Consider the following 18399-nt stretch of genomic DNA (forward strand, 5'->3'; position numbering starts at 1 on the left):
GTAGCCATCGAGGAGTCAAAAGACACAAGAAAGATGACGATTGACGAACTGCAAAGCTCTCTGTCTGTACATGAAAAGACATTCAAGAAGATCAGTCATGAAGAAGGTGATCAAGCTTTCAATGTTAGAGGCAGAGGCAAAGGATCATACAGAGGTCGAGGACGCTCATTCAACAAAGCAACACTCGAGTGTTACAACTGCCACCAACTTGGACATTTCCAATATAAATGTCCAATTAGGTACAATGGAGCACATTTTGTAGAGATCGAAGAAAAGGATGAAGCTATTCTCATGACATATGTGGAGCTTCAAGGCACTAAAAGAAGAGATGTGTGGTCGTGGATTCTGGGTGTTCAAACCATATGTGTGAAGAAAGAAGTATGTTCTTAAGCTTGGACACTAGCTTCACACATAATGTCAAGCTTGGGAACAATCACAAACTAATGGTTGGTGGGAAAGGAGCAGTGAAAATAATACTCAAGGGAATAAGCTATGTGATCAATGATTTGTATTATATTCGGGAACTAAAGAACAACCTGCTTAGTGTTGGACAACTTCAAGAAAGGAGTTTAGACGTGCTATTCAAAGGAGGAGATCGAAACACATGCAGCCTTTTTTATCCCTCAAGAGGAAAAATAGCAGAATCTGTTATGAGTGCTAATAGGATGTTTATCCTGCTGGGTGAATTAAATAACAAAACAAAGGAGGAGAGATGTCTGCAGGTTGATATCTCAGACAAGGCAGAGCTGTGGCACCATCGATATGGGCATCTCAGCTACAAGGGACTTCACACATTATACAGTAAAGAGATGGTTGTGGGTTTACCTGAAATTGGAGGTGTGAAAACTATCTGTGAGGCATGTGTCAAAGGGAAACACCACCGTATTCCATGTCCGAAGCAGAGCAAGTGGAGAGCCACTGAAAGATTACAGCTTATCCACTCTGATCTCTGTGGTCCAATCAACGCACCATCAAACAGTCAAATAAAGTACTTTATAAGCTTTATTGATGATTTCTCGAGAAAAACATGGATATATTTTGTGCTAGAAAAATCAGAAGCATTTCATCCGTTCAAGACATTCAAAGCGTTTGTAGAAAAGCAAACTGGATTGTTCATCAAATGTCTACAGACAGATAGAGGAGGAGAATACAATTCAATTGCATTCAAAGAATTTTGTAAAGCGCATGGAATCAAAAGACAGCTGACCACCGCCTTCACGCCTCAGCAAAATGGCGTTGCTGAACGTAAAAACCGTACAATCATGAACATGGTGAGAGTACCGTTATTAGAAAAGGAGGTACCAAAAGTTTTCTGGCTAGATGCTGTGCAATGGGTGAATCACATTCTTAACAGATCTCCTACACTCATTGTAAAAGATATTGACTCCGGAAGAGGCATGGAGTGAAAGAAAGCCATCAGTCGAACACTTTATGATTTTTGGATTTATCGGATATGTTCATATCCTTGATGTTAAAAGAAGCAAGCTCGATGACAAAAGCGTGAAGTATGTTCTGTTAGGTTTCAGCAGTGAATCCAAGGCCTTTAAGATGTTCGATCCAGTGGAGAAAAAGGTTCACATCAGTCGAGATGTGATATTTGAGGAAGATAAGAAGTGGAATTGGCAAGATGTTGGTTATCCTCGTGAAGAAAGCATTGAACTTGAGTGGGAAAATGATTATGAAAATGTTGAGAATGCAGAGGAAGCAGAAGAATACACTGCTGACGTTCCTTCACCAAATGATCCACCAACTAGAGAAACAATAGCAAGGCATGTCTGGAAGCACAGGAGAACGTTCTTTTGCTGATATTATCACCAGTATTCGATACTGGGATTGCTGCTCCTCCAGTAGATATTGATGGTATTCGTGAACCTGTTTCTGGATCTCTACTTTACGGAAACAATATTATTTCTGGTGCCATTATCCCTACTTCTACAGGATGATCAGCTCCTTCACTGTAACCAGATTGAAACGGGCAGGGTGAGAACACCACCAATCTGGTTTGCAGATTATATCACAGGAGAAGGGCTATCAGATACAGAGGAAGAAGCAAACATGGCTAGAGTCGAGATTGAAACTCTAGCTTTCATGGCCATATCAGATCCGATCAGTTTTCAAGAAGCCGTAGGACATCAGAAATGGAAACAAGTGATGGATGCTGAGATACAGTCCATCGAACGGAACCACACGTGGTCGCTGACTACACTTCCTGTTGGAGCCAAGGCTATTGGGGTTAAGTGGATCTACAAGACCAAATTAAATGATTTGGAGAGGTAGACAAGTACAAAGCTCGGCTGGTTGTAAAAGGGTATGCTCAAGAGTACGGATAGATTACACAGAGGTATTCGCACCAGTGGCTCGAATGGATACAGTAAGGATGATCATTGTTGTAGCAGCACAAAAAGGATGGGGAATCTATCAGCTCGATGTCAAATCTACTTTTCTACATGGTGAGCTGAAGGAAGATGTATTTGTTGAACAACCACAAGGTTATGAAGTAGCAGGGAAGAAGGACATGGTTTATAAGTTGCAAAAAGGCTCTCTACGGACTAAAACAAGCGCCTAGAGCTTGGTTCAGTCGCATTGAGGCTTATATCGTCAAGGAAGGTTTTGCAAGCGGCTCTAGTGAACAAACATTATTCATCAAACAGAAGGGAGGGAAGATGAAATATTTTCTTGGCATTGAAGTGATGCAGAAGGCTGACGACATCTTTATATGTCAAAGAAAATATGCTGCTGAGTTGATCGAGAGGTTTGGGATGCAAAATTACAACTCTGTTTGCAATCCGATAGTCCCTGGACAGCAAATTGGCCAAGATGAATCTGGTGTGAAGGTCAATTCAACACTATATAAGCAAATGGTGGGTAGCTTAATGTATCTCACAGCCACACGACCTGACTTGATGTTTGTGGTAAGTCTTGTTAGTCGCTTTATGGCAAATCCTACCGAGTTGCACTTTGCTACTGCAAAAAGAATCATGAGGTACTTGAAGGGAACTCTGGAATTTGGGATAGGGTATCAACGTGAAGGGAATAGTGAACTCTTAGGCTACACTGACAGTAACTATGCAGGAGATGTGGATGACAGTAGGAGCACTTCAGGCTATGTTTTCTTAATGAGTGGAGGAGCTGTGGCATGTGTTGAGTTATGGAGTCTGCTCCCTGTATTTATAGCTTGGTCAATGGCTATATCCGGTAAAGCTATATTTGATAAAGCCATATATGGTGAAGCTATATCCGGTAAAGCTATATATGGTACATAACTATATATAGTAGATGGTTAAATCTGGTAAAGCTATATTTAGTAGACTGAACCATATATATATCCCGTCCAGTAAAGCTTTTAAATGTACTTTCTATTCTCTGTACTCTCTTGTTGTACATGCCTGAAGTCATCAATAAAAAATCCTTTTAGCCAGAGTTCTCCTTGCAATTCTCTCTATCCTTCTCTTTGTGATCATCTAGATCGAGCGTGTGCGTTGTTGTGCGATCCTAACAACTGGTATCAGAGCAAGGCAAAATTCACCACGATCTGTGAAGATGGAAAGTTCAAAGATTGGAATTGAGAAGTTCGATGGATCCGATTTCGGTTTCTGGAAGATGCAGATTGAAGATTATCTGTACCAGAAAGATCTTCACGAACCTCTGTTGGGGGTGAAGCCGGATACCATGACCACGGAACAGTGGAAGCTCAAGGATCGACAAGCCTTAGGGATGATCCGGTTGACGCTATCCAGAAACGTGGCGTTTAACATCATCAAGGAGAAGACAACGTCAGATCTGATGAAGGCGCTGTCAAATATGTATGAAAAATCGTCGGCTATGAACAAGGTGTATTTGATGCGTAGATTGTTCAATCTACAGATGTCTGAGGGTGGACATGTTGCGGATCATATAAATGAATTCAATATGATCATAAGTCAACTGGGTTCGGTGGAAATTAATTTTGAAGATGAAATTAAAGCGTTGATTTTGATGTCATCCTTACCCGAGTCATGTGATACTGTTGTTGCCGCAATCAGCAGTTCCCGAGGATCTGATAAACTGAAGTTTGATGAAATTCGAGATGTAGTTCTCAGCGAAAGTATTCGCAAACGGGAAACTGGAGATTCATCAGGCAATGCTCTCAGTGTTGATCGAAGGGGAAGAAGCAAATCAAAGAGCTCAAACAAACATGGGCGTTCAAAATCAAAGAACCGGGGAAAATCTCCAAACAAACCCAACGTAACGTGTTGGAGCTGTGGGGGAAAAGGACACTTTCGGACAGATTGTACAAAGCTAAAGAAGAAGCAGAATCATAAATCTGAAGATGATGATGATTCTATATACACAACAGAAGATGCTGAGGACGTTTTAATTCTTAGTGTGGATAGCCCAGCTGAATCCTGGATTTTGGATTCAGGTGCATCGTTCCATTCGTCTCCAAGTAAGGAATTGTTTCGAAATTTTAAATCAGGAAATTTCGGGAAGGTGTATCTTGCCGACAATAAAACCTTGGAGATTGAAGAAAAGGGAGATGTCTCCATACAAACTCCAGCAGGAAATCAATGGACATTACAAGATGTCAGATACATTCCTGGTCTCAAGAAGAACCTGATCTCTATTGGTCAGTTGGATAGCACAGGCTATGCAGCAGAGTTTGGAAAGAGTTCCTGGAAGATTGTGTAGGGCGCCATGGTTGTTGCGCGTGGCACAAAATCCGGAACCTTATACACTACTGCAGATGTATAAACATGACTGCTGCTGCTGAGAGTGCTTCCAATTCAAGTCTATGGCACAATAGACTTGGACATATGAGCGTCAAAGGAATGAAGATGCTGACTGCGAAAGGAGCTTTAGAAGGCTTAAAATCTGTTGATATGGGTCTTTGTGAGAGCTGCGTTATGGGCAAACAGAAACGAGTTAGTTTCACAAAGGCTGCCAGAGAACCGAAGAAAGTGCGGTTGGAAATGGTCCATACAGACGTCTGGGGACCATCTCCAGTTTCATCACTTGGTGGATCAAGGTACTACGTCACCTTCATCGATGACTTCAGCAGGAAGGTATGGGTTTACTTTCTGAAACACAAGTCAGATGTGTTTACCACCTTCAAGAAGTGGAAAGCTGAAGTTGAAAATCAGACCGGCTTGAAGATCAAATGCCTGAGGTCTGACAATGGAGGAGAGTACAACAAATCAGAGTTTATAACATTTTGTGCAGCTGAGGGAATCAGATTAATAAGAACAATTCCCGGTAAGGCAAGACAAAATGGTATTGCAGAAAGGATGAACAGAACCTTGAATGAGCGAGCAAGAAGCATGAGGATCTGGATTGCCAAAGACATTCTGGGCTGATGCTGTGAACACAGCAGCATATTTGATTAATAGAGGGCCGTCAGTACCCTTGAAGTTCAAATTGCCCGAAGAAGTATGGACAGGAAAAGAACTCAAGTACTCTCACTTGAGAACCTTTGGCTGTACTGCGTATGTTCATGTTGATCCTGAGAAGAGAGATAAGCTTGATGCTAAGGCTGTGAAATGCTACTTCATAGGCTATGGCTCTGACATGTTCGGGTATAGGTTTTGGGATGAGAAAAATATGAAGATCCTAAGACACTGTGATGTGACCTTTGATGAAAATGTCATGTACAAGGACAGAGAGAAGATAAACTCTGAGACTACGAAGCAAGTGGGAGTTGAATTTGAGTGGCAAGAAAATTCACACAGTGATGGTACAACAGAAGCTCAAGAAACTCCTGATCCTATTGCTGAAGAACCAGACGTGGCTGATCCTATTGCTGAAGAACCAGACGTGGAGCAAGTTGCACCTGAACAGGTGTTGAGAAGATCATCCAGAACTACCAGAGCACCAGACAGATATTCAACCTCATTACACTATCTGTTGCTGACTGACGAAGGAGAACCAGAGTCCTTTGATGAGGCCCTACAAGTGGAAGATTCAACTAAGTGGGAGCAAGCCATGGATGATGAGATGAGCTCACTTGAAAGGAATAATACGTGGGTGCTGACTGAGTTGCCTACAGGAAAGAGAGCTCTGTTGAACAAATGGGTGTTCAAAATCAAGGTTGAACCAGATGGCAGAAGGAGGTTTAAGGCTCGGTTAGTAGTTAAAGGATATTCACAAAGAAAAGGCATTGATTATGCTGAGATCTTTTCTCCAGTTGTGAAATTAACTACTATCCGAATTCTACTGAGTATTGTTGCATCGGAGAATTTGCACCTTGAGCAAATGGATGTAAAAACGGCATTTTTACATGGAGATCTAGATGAGGAGATCTATATGCAACAACCCGAAGGATTTGCAGCTCCAAGCAAGGAGCACATGGTGTGTAAGCTCAATAAGAGCTTGTATGGACTGAAACAAGCACCGAGACAATGGTACAGGAAGTTTGACTTCTTCATGAGCAAGAGTGGTTTCCACAGAAGTGAAAAGGATCAGTGTTGCTACCTCAAGAAATACACTGATTCTTATGTGTTTCTACTCCTGTATGTGGATGATATACTAATTGCTGGATCAAGTATGAGGGAGATAAACCACCTGAAGGCAAGCTTGTCTTCAGTATTTGAGATGAAAGATTTAGGTGCAGCGAAGCAGATCCTTGGGATGAGGATTTCTCGAGATAGATCTGCTGGCACATTAAATCTATCCCAAGAGCAGTACATTGAGAAGGTGTTGTCCAAATTCAAGATGAATAACGCTAAACCCAGGACTACCCCCTTGGCAAATCATATTCAATTGTCAAAGGGGCAATCTCCCAAGACAGTTGAGGAACGTGAGCACATGGCATCAGTTCCGTACGCTTCTGCAGTTGGGAGTTTGATGTATGCTATGGTCTGCACTAGACCTGACATAACACATGCAGTGGGAGTTGTTAGCAAGTACATGGCAAATCCAGGGAAGGAACATTGGGAAGCTGTGAAGTGGCTTCTGAGATATCTGAGAGGTACATCCAATACTACACTTTGTTATGGCTTATGGCAATGGCAAAGTAGTTCTGCAAGGTTTTGTGGATGCTGATCTGAGTGGAGATGTAGACTTCAGCAAGAGCACATCTGGGTATATCTACACTATAGATGGAACAGCAGTGAGTTGGATGTCCAAGCTTCAGAAATGCGTTGCTCTTTCATCTACTGAAGCTGAGTACGTGGCCATAACTGAAGCTGGAAAGGAGATGATATGGATGACAGACTATCTAGAAGAATTAGGCCGGAAGCAGTGCAAGAAGATCCTTTATACAGATAGTCAGAGTGCCATACAGTTGGTGAAAAACCCAGTCTATCATTCAAGGACAAAACACATTAGAAGACGGTACCATTTCACTCGCAGGTTAGTGGAAGAAGGCGATATGTGTTTGGAGAAGATAGAGGGTGCAAAGAATCCAGCAGACATGTTGACAAAATGTGTTGATGTTGGAAAATTAAAGCTATGCAAAGCCCTAATTGGTATGGTGTAGGATCAGTCTCCAAGTGGGAGAATTGTTGAGTTATGGAGTCTGCTCCCTGTATTTATAGCTTGGTCAATGACTATATCCGGTAAAGCTATATTTGGTAAAGCCATATATGGTGAAGCTATATCCGGTAAAGCTATATATGGTACATAGCTATATATAGTAGATGGTTAAATCTGGTAAAGCTATATTTAGTAGACTGAACCATATATATATCCCATCCAGTAAAGCTTTTAAATGTACTTTCTATTCTCTGTACTCTCTTGTTGTACATGCCTGAAGTCATCAATAAAAAATCCTTTTAGCCAGAGTTCTCCTTGCAATTCTCTCTATCCTTCTCTTTGTGATCATCTAGATCAAGCGTGTGCGTTGTTGTGCGATCCTAACAGCATGGTTCTCAAGGAAGCAACCAATCGTCACGTTGTCAACAACTGAAGCAGAGTATGTAGCAGCAGCTACATGTGCCTGTCAAGCCATTTGGATGAAAAGGATTTTGAAAGAAATCGGGCATGAACAAGATGAAGAGATGATTCTGTTTTGTGACAACACGTCCACTATCAAGTTATCAAAAAATGTAGTCATGCACGGAAAGTCAAAGCACATAAGGGTTCGATATCATTTTCTCAGAGAATTGATAAAGGAACGTGTAATTAAATTGGTCTATTGCAGCACTAAGGAGCAGCTGGCCGACATAATGACAAAGCCTTTGAAGTTGACATCATTTCAAAGGATCAGAGAAGCGTTTGGAATGAGTGCTGTGAACTAAACTCTTGATCGAATTCAATTCAAGGGAGGGAGTGTTGAGGTAGTTAGTTAGTATTTTTCCTTGTTATTAGTTAGTTTGTTAGTTACCTTTTCTTGTTATTAATTTTGATGGATTTCTCCTATAAGAGGGATTGTACCCTATCAATAATAAATGATCATTTTTGGTATCTTTGCAAAGTCATTGAAATTTACCGTTAACAGGCATGCCAATCTAGAGAAGAAGGAGAAGAAAAGAAAGAAAGAGGATGGCAGAAAGGCGTAAGGGCATGCCAATCTAGAGAAGAAGGAGAAGAAAAAAGAAAGAAGAGGAGATGGTAATTTGTCTGGTGTGTTTCTATTGAAATTTACAATATAAAACATTATATTTTTCAAAGGTGGCCGTGAAGTATAAGTCGAATAGAGACTTGTGCATAAAAAAGAGAAGCACCATAAATAATAAATCAATTGTCTCACCACCTCTCTCGCTATCTATTTTTATTTCTCCATTTATGAAGTATGAATACATTGTTCTACTTCATTTATTTATTTTTATTTCGTTTAGTGTTACATACAAATTTTTTCTGTCTTATGAAATATATATATATATATATATTTTGATTGGTTGTGTGATTTTTTCTTTCGATTTTATGTAGTGTTTCCAAACACTCTTCTAAAATATTTACGGTTGGTAAGTAAGAACACATGAACAAGTATGTTTGAGTTTGGAGATAAAGTTTTATAATTTATGATTTTTATTTTTTTTCATTTATTGGAATTCAAAATGATAAAAGTAAGCTAATGTTTTTTTTTTTTTTTTTTTTTTTTTTTTTTTTTTTTTTTTTTTGGCTTATCAGCGTGAATAGAACCGCTTCCTAAAGGGAATTGGGCATGCCATTTGGAAAAGAAGAAGAAAAAGAAGGAGAATGACCGCTTCCTCAAGGGAATTCGACATGCCAATTTGGAAAAGAAGAAGAAAAAGGAGGAGAAGGAGAAGGAGATGATAATCTATCCTTCATGTTCGTATGAAAACCGTGGAAAAAGTTGAGTTAAGCACTAAGGTCAACACAATGGAAAACATTATATTTATTGAAAGTGCTCGCTGAAGTATAAGTCAATGTGGGACTTCTGGTTTCATATAAAAGTGAAGCATCACAAATATTTAAGTGTTTACGAACACTTTTCTAAAATGTTTAGTACTGATAATAGAAGATATATATGAACAAGTAAGTTAGTGTCTTTGTTTTCTGTTTTTTTTTTTCTTTATTATCTTTTATTTACCAATGGAAGAGAAACAATGGGAGAGGCTTACAGATTCGATGGAAGAGAACAACAGTAGAATGGGGTAAGGGCATGTCAACATGGAGATGAGGAGAAAAAAAAAAAAAAAAAGAGGAGAAGATGGTAATCTGTCCCGTGTGTTCATATGAAATTCATGAAAAAAGCTTAGTTGACCACCAAGCTCACCACAATATAAAACATTATATTTTTCAACGGGGCTCGTGAAATATAAGTTGACAAGGGACTTGTGGTGTCATCAAGAACATAAGCACCATATATAATAAATCAATTGTCTCATCACCTCTCTCGGTCTTTCTTTCTTTGTTTATCAACTATGAATACATAGTTCTACTTTATTTATTTTGAATACAAATATTAATATTGTAAATAGTTTCGTATGTTACATACGAATGTTTTCTATCTTATGAAATATACCAGATATATAGTATGGGTGGTGTGATTCTTCCTAAAATATTTACCGTTGGTAACAAAAGACATATATGAACAAGTACGTTTCAGTCTGGAGAAAAAGTTTTATAATTTATGATTTTAATTTTTTCCATTTATTGGAATCCAAAAAAAAATTGGAAGTTTTTTTTATTTTTATTTTTATCCATTATCTTTGATTTATCCCTGGAAGAGAACCAAGGGGAGAGGCTTGAAGATTAGATGGAAGAGAGATGCAAAAGGGTAAGTATATCTCAATGGGTAATAATAGGAGAAGAAAAAAAAGAAAGAGATGGTTATTATGTTCCTAGTTTACAAACTCAACACAATATAAAATATTATATTTTTCAAAAGCATTGGTGAAGTAGAAATGGAAGAGAGATTTGTGGTGTTATCGAGAAGAGGAGCACCATAAATAATAAATCAATTATCTCACCACCTCTCTCTCTATCGGTTTTTATTTCTCTGTTTATGAAGTATGAATACATAGTTCTACTTTATTTATTTAGAAAACAAATATGAAAATGTTTTCTATCTTATGTAATATGTAAGATATATATGATTGGTGGTGTGATTCTCTTTTGATTTTATTGAGTGTTTCTTGAGGTTGATAAGAAAAAGACTTGTAAGTTTGAGGTTGAGGATAAAGTTTTATAATTTATGATTTTTATTTTTTTCATTTATTGGAATATGAGAGGATGGGAGTAAGATATTTTTTTTTTTTTTTTTTTTTTTTTTTTTTTTTTTTTTGTCCATTATATTTGCTATATCAAATGGAATAGAACAGGTGCCGAAAGTTTATTAGTCATGGCAATTTCGGAAAGAATTAGAAGAAGAAAAAAAAAAAGGAGAAGGAGAATGAGATGGTAATGTGTTCTTTGTATTCGTACGAAGTTCGTGGAAAAAACTTAGTTAAGCACCAAGCTCAAAACAATGGAAAACATTATATTTATCAAAGGTGCTCGGTGAAGTATAAGTCAAAGAGAGACTTGTGGTGGTGTTATAAAAAGGAGAAGCATCACAAATATTAAATTATTGTTCTAACCACATCTCTAGCCATCTGTCTTTGTTTCTATGTTCTGTCTTTCTTTCTCGTTTTATGAAGAATAAATAGTTCTTCGTTATTTACTTAGAACACAAATATTAATATTGTAAATAGCTTTGTGTTACTTATTAATATTTTTTTATCTTATCATATATATAAAATAAATATGATTTATGGTGTCATTCTTTCTTTTGAATTTAGTTGAGTGTTTAAGAACACTTTTCTAAAATGTTTATTATTGGTAAGAAAAGACATATATGAACAAATATGTTTGAGCCATAGATAAAGTTTTATAATTTATTATTTTATTTCTTTCCATTATATTTGATTTACCTATTGAAGTTTACCAATGGGAGAGACTAGTCGATCCGATTGAATAGAACAGCTATATAAAGGAATTGAGCATGCCAATATGGAGAATAAGGTGAGGAAGGAGGAGGAGGAGATTGAGATGATATTCTGTCCGTTATGTTCATGGGAAAAGCTTAGTTAAGCACCAAGCTCAATACAATAGAAAACATTTATTTATTAAAGGTGATGGGTGAAGTATAAGTCGAAGAGGGACTTGTGGTTTTATCAAAAAGCGAAGCACCACAAATAATAAAGGAATGGTCTCACCACCTCTCTCGGTATCTGTATTCCTTTCTAGATTCCGTCTTTCTTTCTCGTTTTATCAATTATATTTTATTTACCTTGGGAAGAAAATAGATGGAGGAGGCTTGCAAATCGGATAGAAGATAACCGGCAGGGATAAGGGTATGTCAATTGGGAGAAGAAGGAGATGAAAAAAAAAAAAAGGAAAAAGAAGGAGAGGATGTAATAGTATGAAATTTATGAAAAAAACTTAGTTATCCACCCAGCTCACCCAATATAAAACATTATATTTTTCAACTGTGCAATACGGACTTGTGGTGTCATCAACCATAGGAGCACCATAAATAATAAATCAATTGTCTCACCACCTCTATGACTATCTGTCTTTATTTGTCTATTTATGAATATGAATACATAATTCTAATTTATTTATTTTGAATACAAATATTAATATTGTAAATAGTTTCGTCTGTTACATACGAATACTTTCTATCTTATGAAATATATAAGATATATATGATTGGTGGTGTGATTCTTTATTTTGATTTTATTTAGTGTTTCCAAACATTTTTCTAAAATATTTGTCATTGGTAAGATAAGACATATGAATAAGTTTGAGTTTGGAGATAAAGTTTTATAATTTATGATTTTAACTTTTTTTCATTTATTTGAATCAAGAAGTTGGTGTATCTCTCTTCTTCTTCTCTTTTTTTTTTTTTTTCTTCTTCTTTCTTCTTTTTCTTTTTTTTCATTTTTTTTCATTTAGGTGTAGAAGAGAACAAATGGAAGAGGCTTGCAGATCCGATGGAAGAGAACAGCTGCAGAAAGGGGATTGGACATGCCAATCTCGAGAAGTAGAAGAAAAAAAGGAGAAGAAAGGAAGGAGGAGAATGAGATGGTAATATGTTTGCTTTTTTTTTTTTTTTGTTTGTATGAAGTTCGTGGAGAAAGCTTAGTTAAGTACCAAGCTCAACACAATGGTAAACATTATATTTATCAATCGGTGAAGTATAAGTCGAGGAGGGACTTGTAGTGTCTTTCTTTCTCGTTTTATGAAATATGTGTTAAACCTAAAATAGATCATAACTGTATATACTAAAATAATCTAAGATTTACTAGTTGTTACCAAATCTATGATTTGAAGGGTTTGTTACCAAATATATGATTTCATGGTTTGTTATCAAATCATAGATTTGGAATGTAATCTTCATTATACGCATCTATAAATACATGAGGTCGTGACCCATATAGGTCATCGTGCCATTCAATCTAACATGGTATCAGAGCCAAGGTTTATTTTTTAAATGTCTACCATGTCTTCTTCCTCCTCTCCATCCACCATCTCCAACACCGTCTCAACTACCATGGCGACTTTTGGCCCAATCCCTCTACACCATGTTGTCACAATTCGTCTAACCAAAAACAACTTCATCATATGGCGTGCCCAGCTCCTCCCCTACCTACGGAGTACGAAGCTTATGGGCTACCTCGATGGCACCAATGTTGCACCTGCCAAGCTGGTCCCTTCCTCAACTGCTGCTGGTGCTGAGCTGGTGTCTAATCCGGCCTATAATCAGTGGTATGATCAGGATCAACAAGTCCTTAGCGGCCTTCTCTCCTCCATGTCTGAGGAGATTCTTCATGATGTGGTTGCCGCTACTACGTCCAAGGAGGCGTGGGATACCCTGCAGCGGATGTTTTCATCGTAAACTCGTGCTCGCACTACTCAGATTCGTGTTGAGCTCGCCACGTCCAAGAAACGAGATCAATCTGCTGCAAATTATTTTTGCAAGATCAAAGGGCTAGCCACCGAGCTGGCCGCCGCCGGCTCTGCCTTGCAGGATGATTATGTGATCGCGTATCTTCTCGCTGGTCTTGGCCCTGACTATGATCCCTTCGTCACCTTAATGACTACCAAGAGTGAAGCCCTCACGCTTGATGATATGTTTACACATCTAATGACGTATGAAGCTCGCCAACTACAACACCATGCTGAACTCCAGTTAAATCTTGGATCTTCTGCCAATTATGCTAGTCGTGGTGGTCAGCAGAAGAATCGTGGGCGTAGGGATCGTGGTCGTGGTCGTTCTCAAGGTTATGCACCCTCTCGTCTTGCTGGTGATCGTCGTGGCCCTTCTGCTCGTCCTTCCTGCCAGATCTGCGGCAAAGTGGGGCATACTGCTATCCGTTGCTGGCATAGGATGGATGAGTCCTATCAAGATGAACCTTCTTCTGCTCCTCCTACGGCACTGGCGGCTACTTCCTCTTACAAGATTGACCCAAATTGGTACAACGACACAGGCGCTACGGACCATATCACCAGTGACCTGGATCGTCTCGCTGTGCGTGAACGTTATCATGGAGGTGAACAAGTTCAAGTCGGCAATGGAGCAGGTTTGCGTGTTTTGCATACTGGTCATTCTCTAATTAATACTGCTACTCGTCCTCTTGCGTTGCGTAATATTTTGCATGTGCCTGAAATTTCCAAACATCTTCTTTTTGTTCATAAATTTTCTCGTGATAATGACGTATTTTTTGAATTCCATCCTTGACATTTTTCTATAAAGGATCGACAGTCGAGGAAAAGTCTCCTAAATGGGAGGTGTGAATCTGGTCTTTATCCTATTAAGCCATCCGATGTCGATAATCTCAAGCACGCCTTGGTGAGCAGATCTACTACTCACGCCCAATGGCATGCACGTCTTGGACATCCTTCATCTCAAGTAATAAAATCCATTTTGCGTCTAAATAATATTTCGTGTGCTAGTGAGTCATGTTTGTCAGTTTGTAATGCGTGTCAGTTAGCAAAGAGTCATCAATTACCATATAGTAGTTCTTCCCAAAGGTCTTCGTCACCTTTGGAACTTATTTTTTCGGATGTTTGGGGCCCTGCACCTCCATCTGTTGGGGGTTTTAAATATTATATTAGTTTCATTGATGATTTCAGTAAATTTTCGTGGATCTATTTGATGCATGATCGTACAGAAGCTCCTCGTATATTTTTGCAATTCCAAGCTCATGTTGAGCGCCTCCTAGATACTAAAATCAAGTGGGTCCAATCTGATTGGGGTGGAGAATATCAGAAAATTCATAACACATTTTTTCGTTCCCTTGGAATTGGTCATCGTGTTTCGTGCCCTCACACACATCAACAAAATGGGTCTGCTGAACGCAAGCACCGTCATATTGTTGAAACTCGCCTAGCCCTTCTAGCTCATGCTCATGTACCTATTAAATTTTGGGACGACGCGTTTCTTACAGCCACATATCTCATCAATCGTCTTCCTACTCGTGTCATCGATAAAAAATGCCCCTTAGAGCTTCTTTTTCATACCCCACCAAATTACTCCTTATTAAAAAATTTTGGGTGTGCTTGTTGGCCTCATCTTCGTCCTTATAACAAACAAAAGCTCTCTTTTCGATCAAAGGAATGTGTCTTTCTAGGCTACAGTTCTTCACATAAAGGGTATAAGTGTCTTGACACCGATTCTGGTCGTGTCTATATGTCTAGAGATGTCATATTTGATGAAAATGTTTTTCCATTCAAGAGAGCCCCCACCTAATTCTTCCCCAATCATGCAGTCGACGCATAATGCCCCTGATTTGTGCACCTTGAATTTGGGTAATAGCAGTACTAATTTGGAGAATGATCACATGCATATGCCTGGGCCTACTAACTCTTTGGATGCAGAAAATTTGGTGTCTACATCAGCTTCGGAATTGCCGCAACAATCCTCCGCGTCGCTGCCATGCGAATCGGCGTTGGTTGTTCCGCCAATGATTGAGGCCTCGGCTCCTCCGCCAGCAGATGATATTGCGCAATGCCTGGTCGAATCCTCGGCCGCTCGTCAACCAACTGCTGTAGCATCGGTTGCCCCCTCGCAACGGCTGATACGGCCGTCCCCTCAAATGTGGATCCTGCACCTACTACTCATCCGTATGGTACTCGATTGAAGCACAATATCAAGAAACCCAAGGTGCATACAGATGGAACAGTAACATATCTTGTAGCTCGGTCTTCTGCCTCTGAACCTACTTCACATATTACTGCTATGGAGCATCCCCTCTGGCGTCAGGCAATGAATGATGAATTTCAGGCACTTCAAAAAAATAAGACATGGCACTTAGTTCCTCCTCGTGCTGGTCTTAACGTTATTGATTGCAAATGGGTTTTCAAACTCAAGCAAAAGCCAGATGGCTCTATTGATCGCTACAAAGCACGCCTGGTTGCTAAAGGTTTTAAACAGCAGTATGGCGTTGATTATGATGATACCTTTAGTCCAGTTGTTAAGCCCACTACCATTCGGCTCTTATTATCTCTTGCTATTTCTCGTGGTTGGGCTATTCGGCAGATTGATATTCAAAATGCTTTTCTTCATGGCTTTCTTAATGAAGATGTTTATATGAAGCAGCCCCCTGGATTTGTGGATTCTCAACACCCTGGTTATCTCTGCAAGCTGGATAAGTCGCTTTATGGCCTTAAACAAGCTCCGCATGCCTGGTTTTCTCGCCTTAGCTCCAAACTATTACAGCTGGATTTTACACCTTCAAAGGCTGATGTCTCTCTTTTCATTTTTTAACAAAACGGGCATTCAGATGTATATCCTCATCTACGTTGATGACATTATTATCATCAGCTCATCTTCTACGGCTACTGAGAAACTTCTTACACAGCTTCAGGATGATTTTGCCATCAAGGATCTTGGTATTTTGAGTTATTTTCTTGGGATTGAGGTCCGCCATACTTCCAGTAGACTTATTCTGACACAACATAAATACATTCGAGATTTATTAGCCAGAACCAATATGCTCACCTCCAAAGGTGTGCCCACACCTATGCTTCCCAGTGAGAAGTTGTTATTGAATGGTGGTGAAAAGCTCTCACCTGAGGATACTACTCGCTATCGAAGTGTCATTGGTGCTCTCCAATATTTGTCTCTGACACGTCCTGATATATCCTTCTATGTCAACAGAGTGTGTCAGTTCATGTCCTCTCCGACTTCTATACATTGGGCGGCAGTCAAACGAATTCTCCGTTATCTACATGACACTATTGATATGGGTTTGTGTCTTACAAAGTCCAGCACTGATTTGTTGAGTGCCTTTTCAGATGCTGATTGGGCTGGGAATCCTGATGATCGTCGAAGCACTGGAGGCTATGTGATCTTCTTTGGTGGCAATCTTATCTCTTGGAGTTCGAGGAAACAATCGACAGTTTCTCGTTCTAGTACGGAAGCCAAATATAAGGCGGTTGCTGATGCCACTGCCGAATTAATTTGGATCCAAGTCCTCTTGCGTGAGCTCGGGATCTCGCAAGCGCGAGCGCCTAGCCTATGGTGTGACAACATTGGTGCCACCTACCTATCCGCCAATCCAATCTTTCATCGACGGACGAAGCATGTTGAGGTTGATTATCACTTCGTTCGTGAACGAGTATCGACTCGTCAGCTTGATGTTCGACTCATATCTTCCAAGGATCAGCTCGCCGATATCATGACAAAGCCACTGCCAGCTCCTTCTTTTAGCTATTTTAGGCGCAATCTGAACTTAGTAGTACATCGTCCAGATTGAGGGGGGTGTTAAACCTAAAATAGATCATAACTGTATATACTAAAATAATCTAAGATTTACCAGTTGTTACCAAATCTATAATTTGAAAGGTTTGTTACCAAATCTATGATTTCATGGTTTGTTATCAAATCATAGATTTTGAATGTAATCTTCATTATACGCATCTATAAATACATGAGATCGTGACCCATATAGGTCATCGTGCCATTCAATCTAACAATATGAATACATAATTCTGCGTTATTTACTTGAATGCAAATATTACAATAATATTGGAAATAATTTTGTGTGTTATTTATGAATGTTTTTTATCCTAGAAAATATATAAAATATATATGATTGGTGGTGTAATTCTTTCTTTTGATTTTAGGTTTGTGTTTCCATACACTTCTGTAAAATAGTAAAAAAAGACATATATGAATAAGTATATTTGGGTTTTATAATTTATGATTTTTATTTTTTACATTTATTGGAACCAAAATGATGAGGGTAAGTTACTCTGTTTCTTTGTTGTTTTTTTTTATGTCAATTATTTTGCTTTACCTATGGTAAAAAACCAATGAGAGAGGCTTGTGGTTCAGATGGAAGAGAATAGCACAGAGAAGGGTAGGGGCATGCCAATCTAGAGAATGAGAAGAAGAAAAAAAAAAAAGATGATAATCTGTCCTTACGTGTTCGTATGAAGTTCCTTAGTTGACCACCATGCTCCCCACAATATAAAACATTATATTTTTTAAAAGGTGCTTATAGAGTATAAGTGGAGGATAAGGAGAGCACCATAAATAATAAATTAATTATCTTACACTTTTCTCACTATCTATTTTTATTTTTTTGTTTATCAAGTATGAATACATCATTTCTGTCTTATTTATTTAGAATTCAAATATTAATATTGTAAATAGATTTGTGTATTTCTCATAAATATTTTCTATCCTAAAAAAATATAAGATATATATATGATTGGTGGTGTGATTTTTGTTTTGATTTTAGGTTTGAGTTTAGAAATAAAATTTTATACTTTATAATTTTTATTTTTTCAATTGACTAAAATCCAAAATTATGCAAGTAAGATACCGTGTTTCTTTTATTTATTTATTTATTTCCATTATATTTGTTTTATCTATGGAAGGCTTGTGGATCCGATGGAATAGAACAACTGGTAAAGGGCATGCCAATTTGGAAAAGAAGGGAAAGGAAAAAGAAAAGGAGAAGAAGGATGAGATAATAATCTGTCCTTTGTGTTTGTATGAAGTTCGTGAAAAAACCTTAGCTA

At 38.5% G+C, this 18399-nt stretch overlaps 1 protein-coding gene and 1 non-coding gene across 2 annotated transcripts; both read left to right on the top strand.

Moving 5' to 3' along the window:
• Positions 1-13387: 13387 nt before the first annotated feature.
• LOC147789421 (small nucleolar RNA Z247) lies at positions 13388-13527 on the top strand. The gene has a single exon (XR_015411848.1). It is a non-coding gene; the product is annotated as a small nucleolar RNA Z247 (small nucleolar RNA).
• Positions 13463-14322, top strand: LOC147789422 (uncharacterized). Its single transcript, XM_087117589.1, has 2 exons — positions 13463-13949; positions 14123-14322. The coding sequence occupies exons 1-2, from the start codon at positions 13463-13465 to the stop codon at positions 14161-14163; spliced, it is 528 nt and encodes a 175-aa protein (XP_086973715.1). The 3' UTR covers positions 14164-14322.
• The last annotated feature ends 4077 nt before the right edge of the window (positions 14323-18399 follow it).

This window comes from Cucurbita pepo, chromosome 14 (assembly GCF_057944985.1).
Source record: "Cucurbita pepo subsp. pepo isolate OVF chromosome 14, ASM5794498v1, whole genome shotgun sequence".
NCBI classification, from domain to species: domain Eukaryota; kingdom Viridiplantae; phylum Streptophyta; class Magnoliopsida; order Cucurbitales; family Cucurbitaceae; genus Cucurbita; species Cucurbita pepo.

Bases quoted from the DNA above. Each gene is read 5' to 3' on its own strand.
- LOC147789422 (XM_087117589.1), top strand. From the start codon at position 13,463: ATGACTACCAAGAGTGAAGCCCTCACGCTTGATGATATGTTTACACAT. The intron at 13,950-14,122 runs GTTTGCGTGTTT...TTTTCTATAAAG, and splicing joins TCAAGTCGGCAATGGAGCAG to GATCGACAGTCGAGGAAAAG.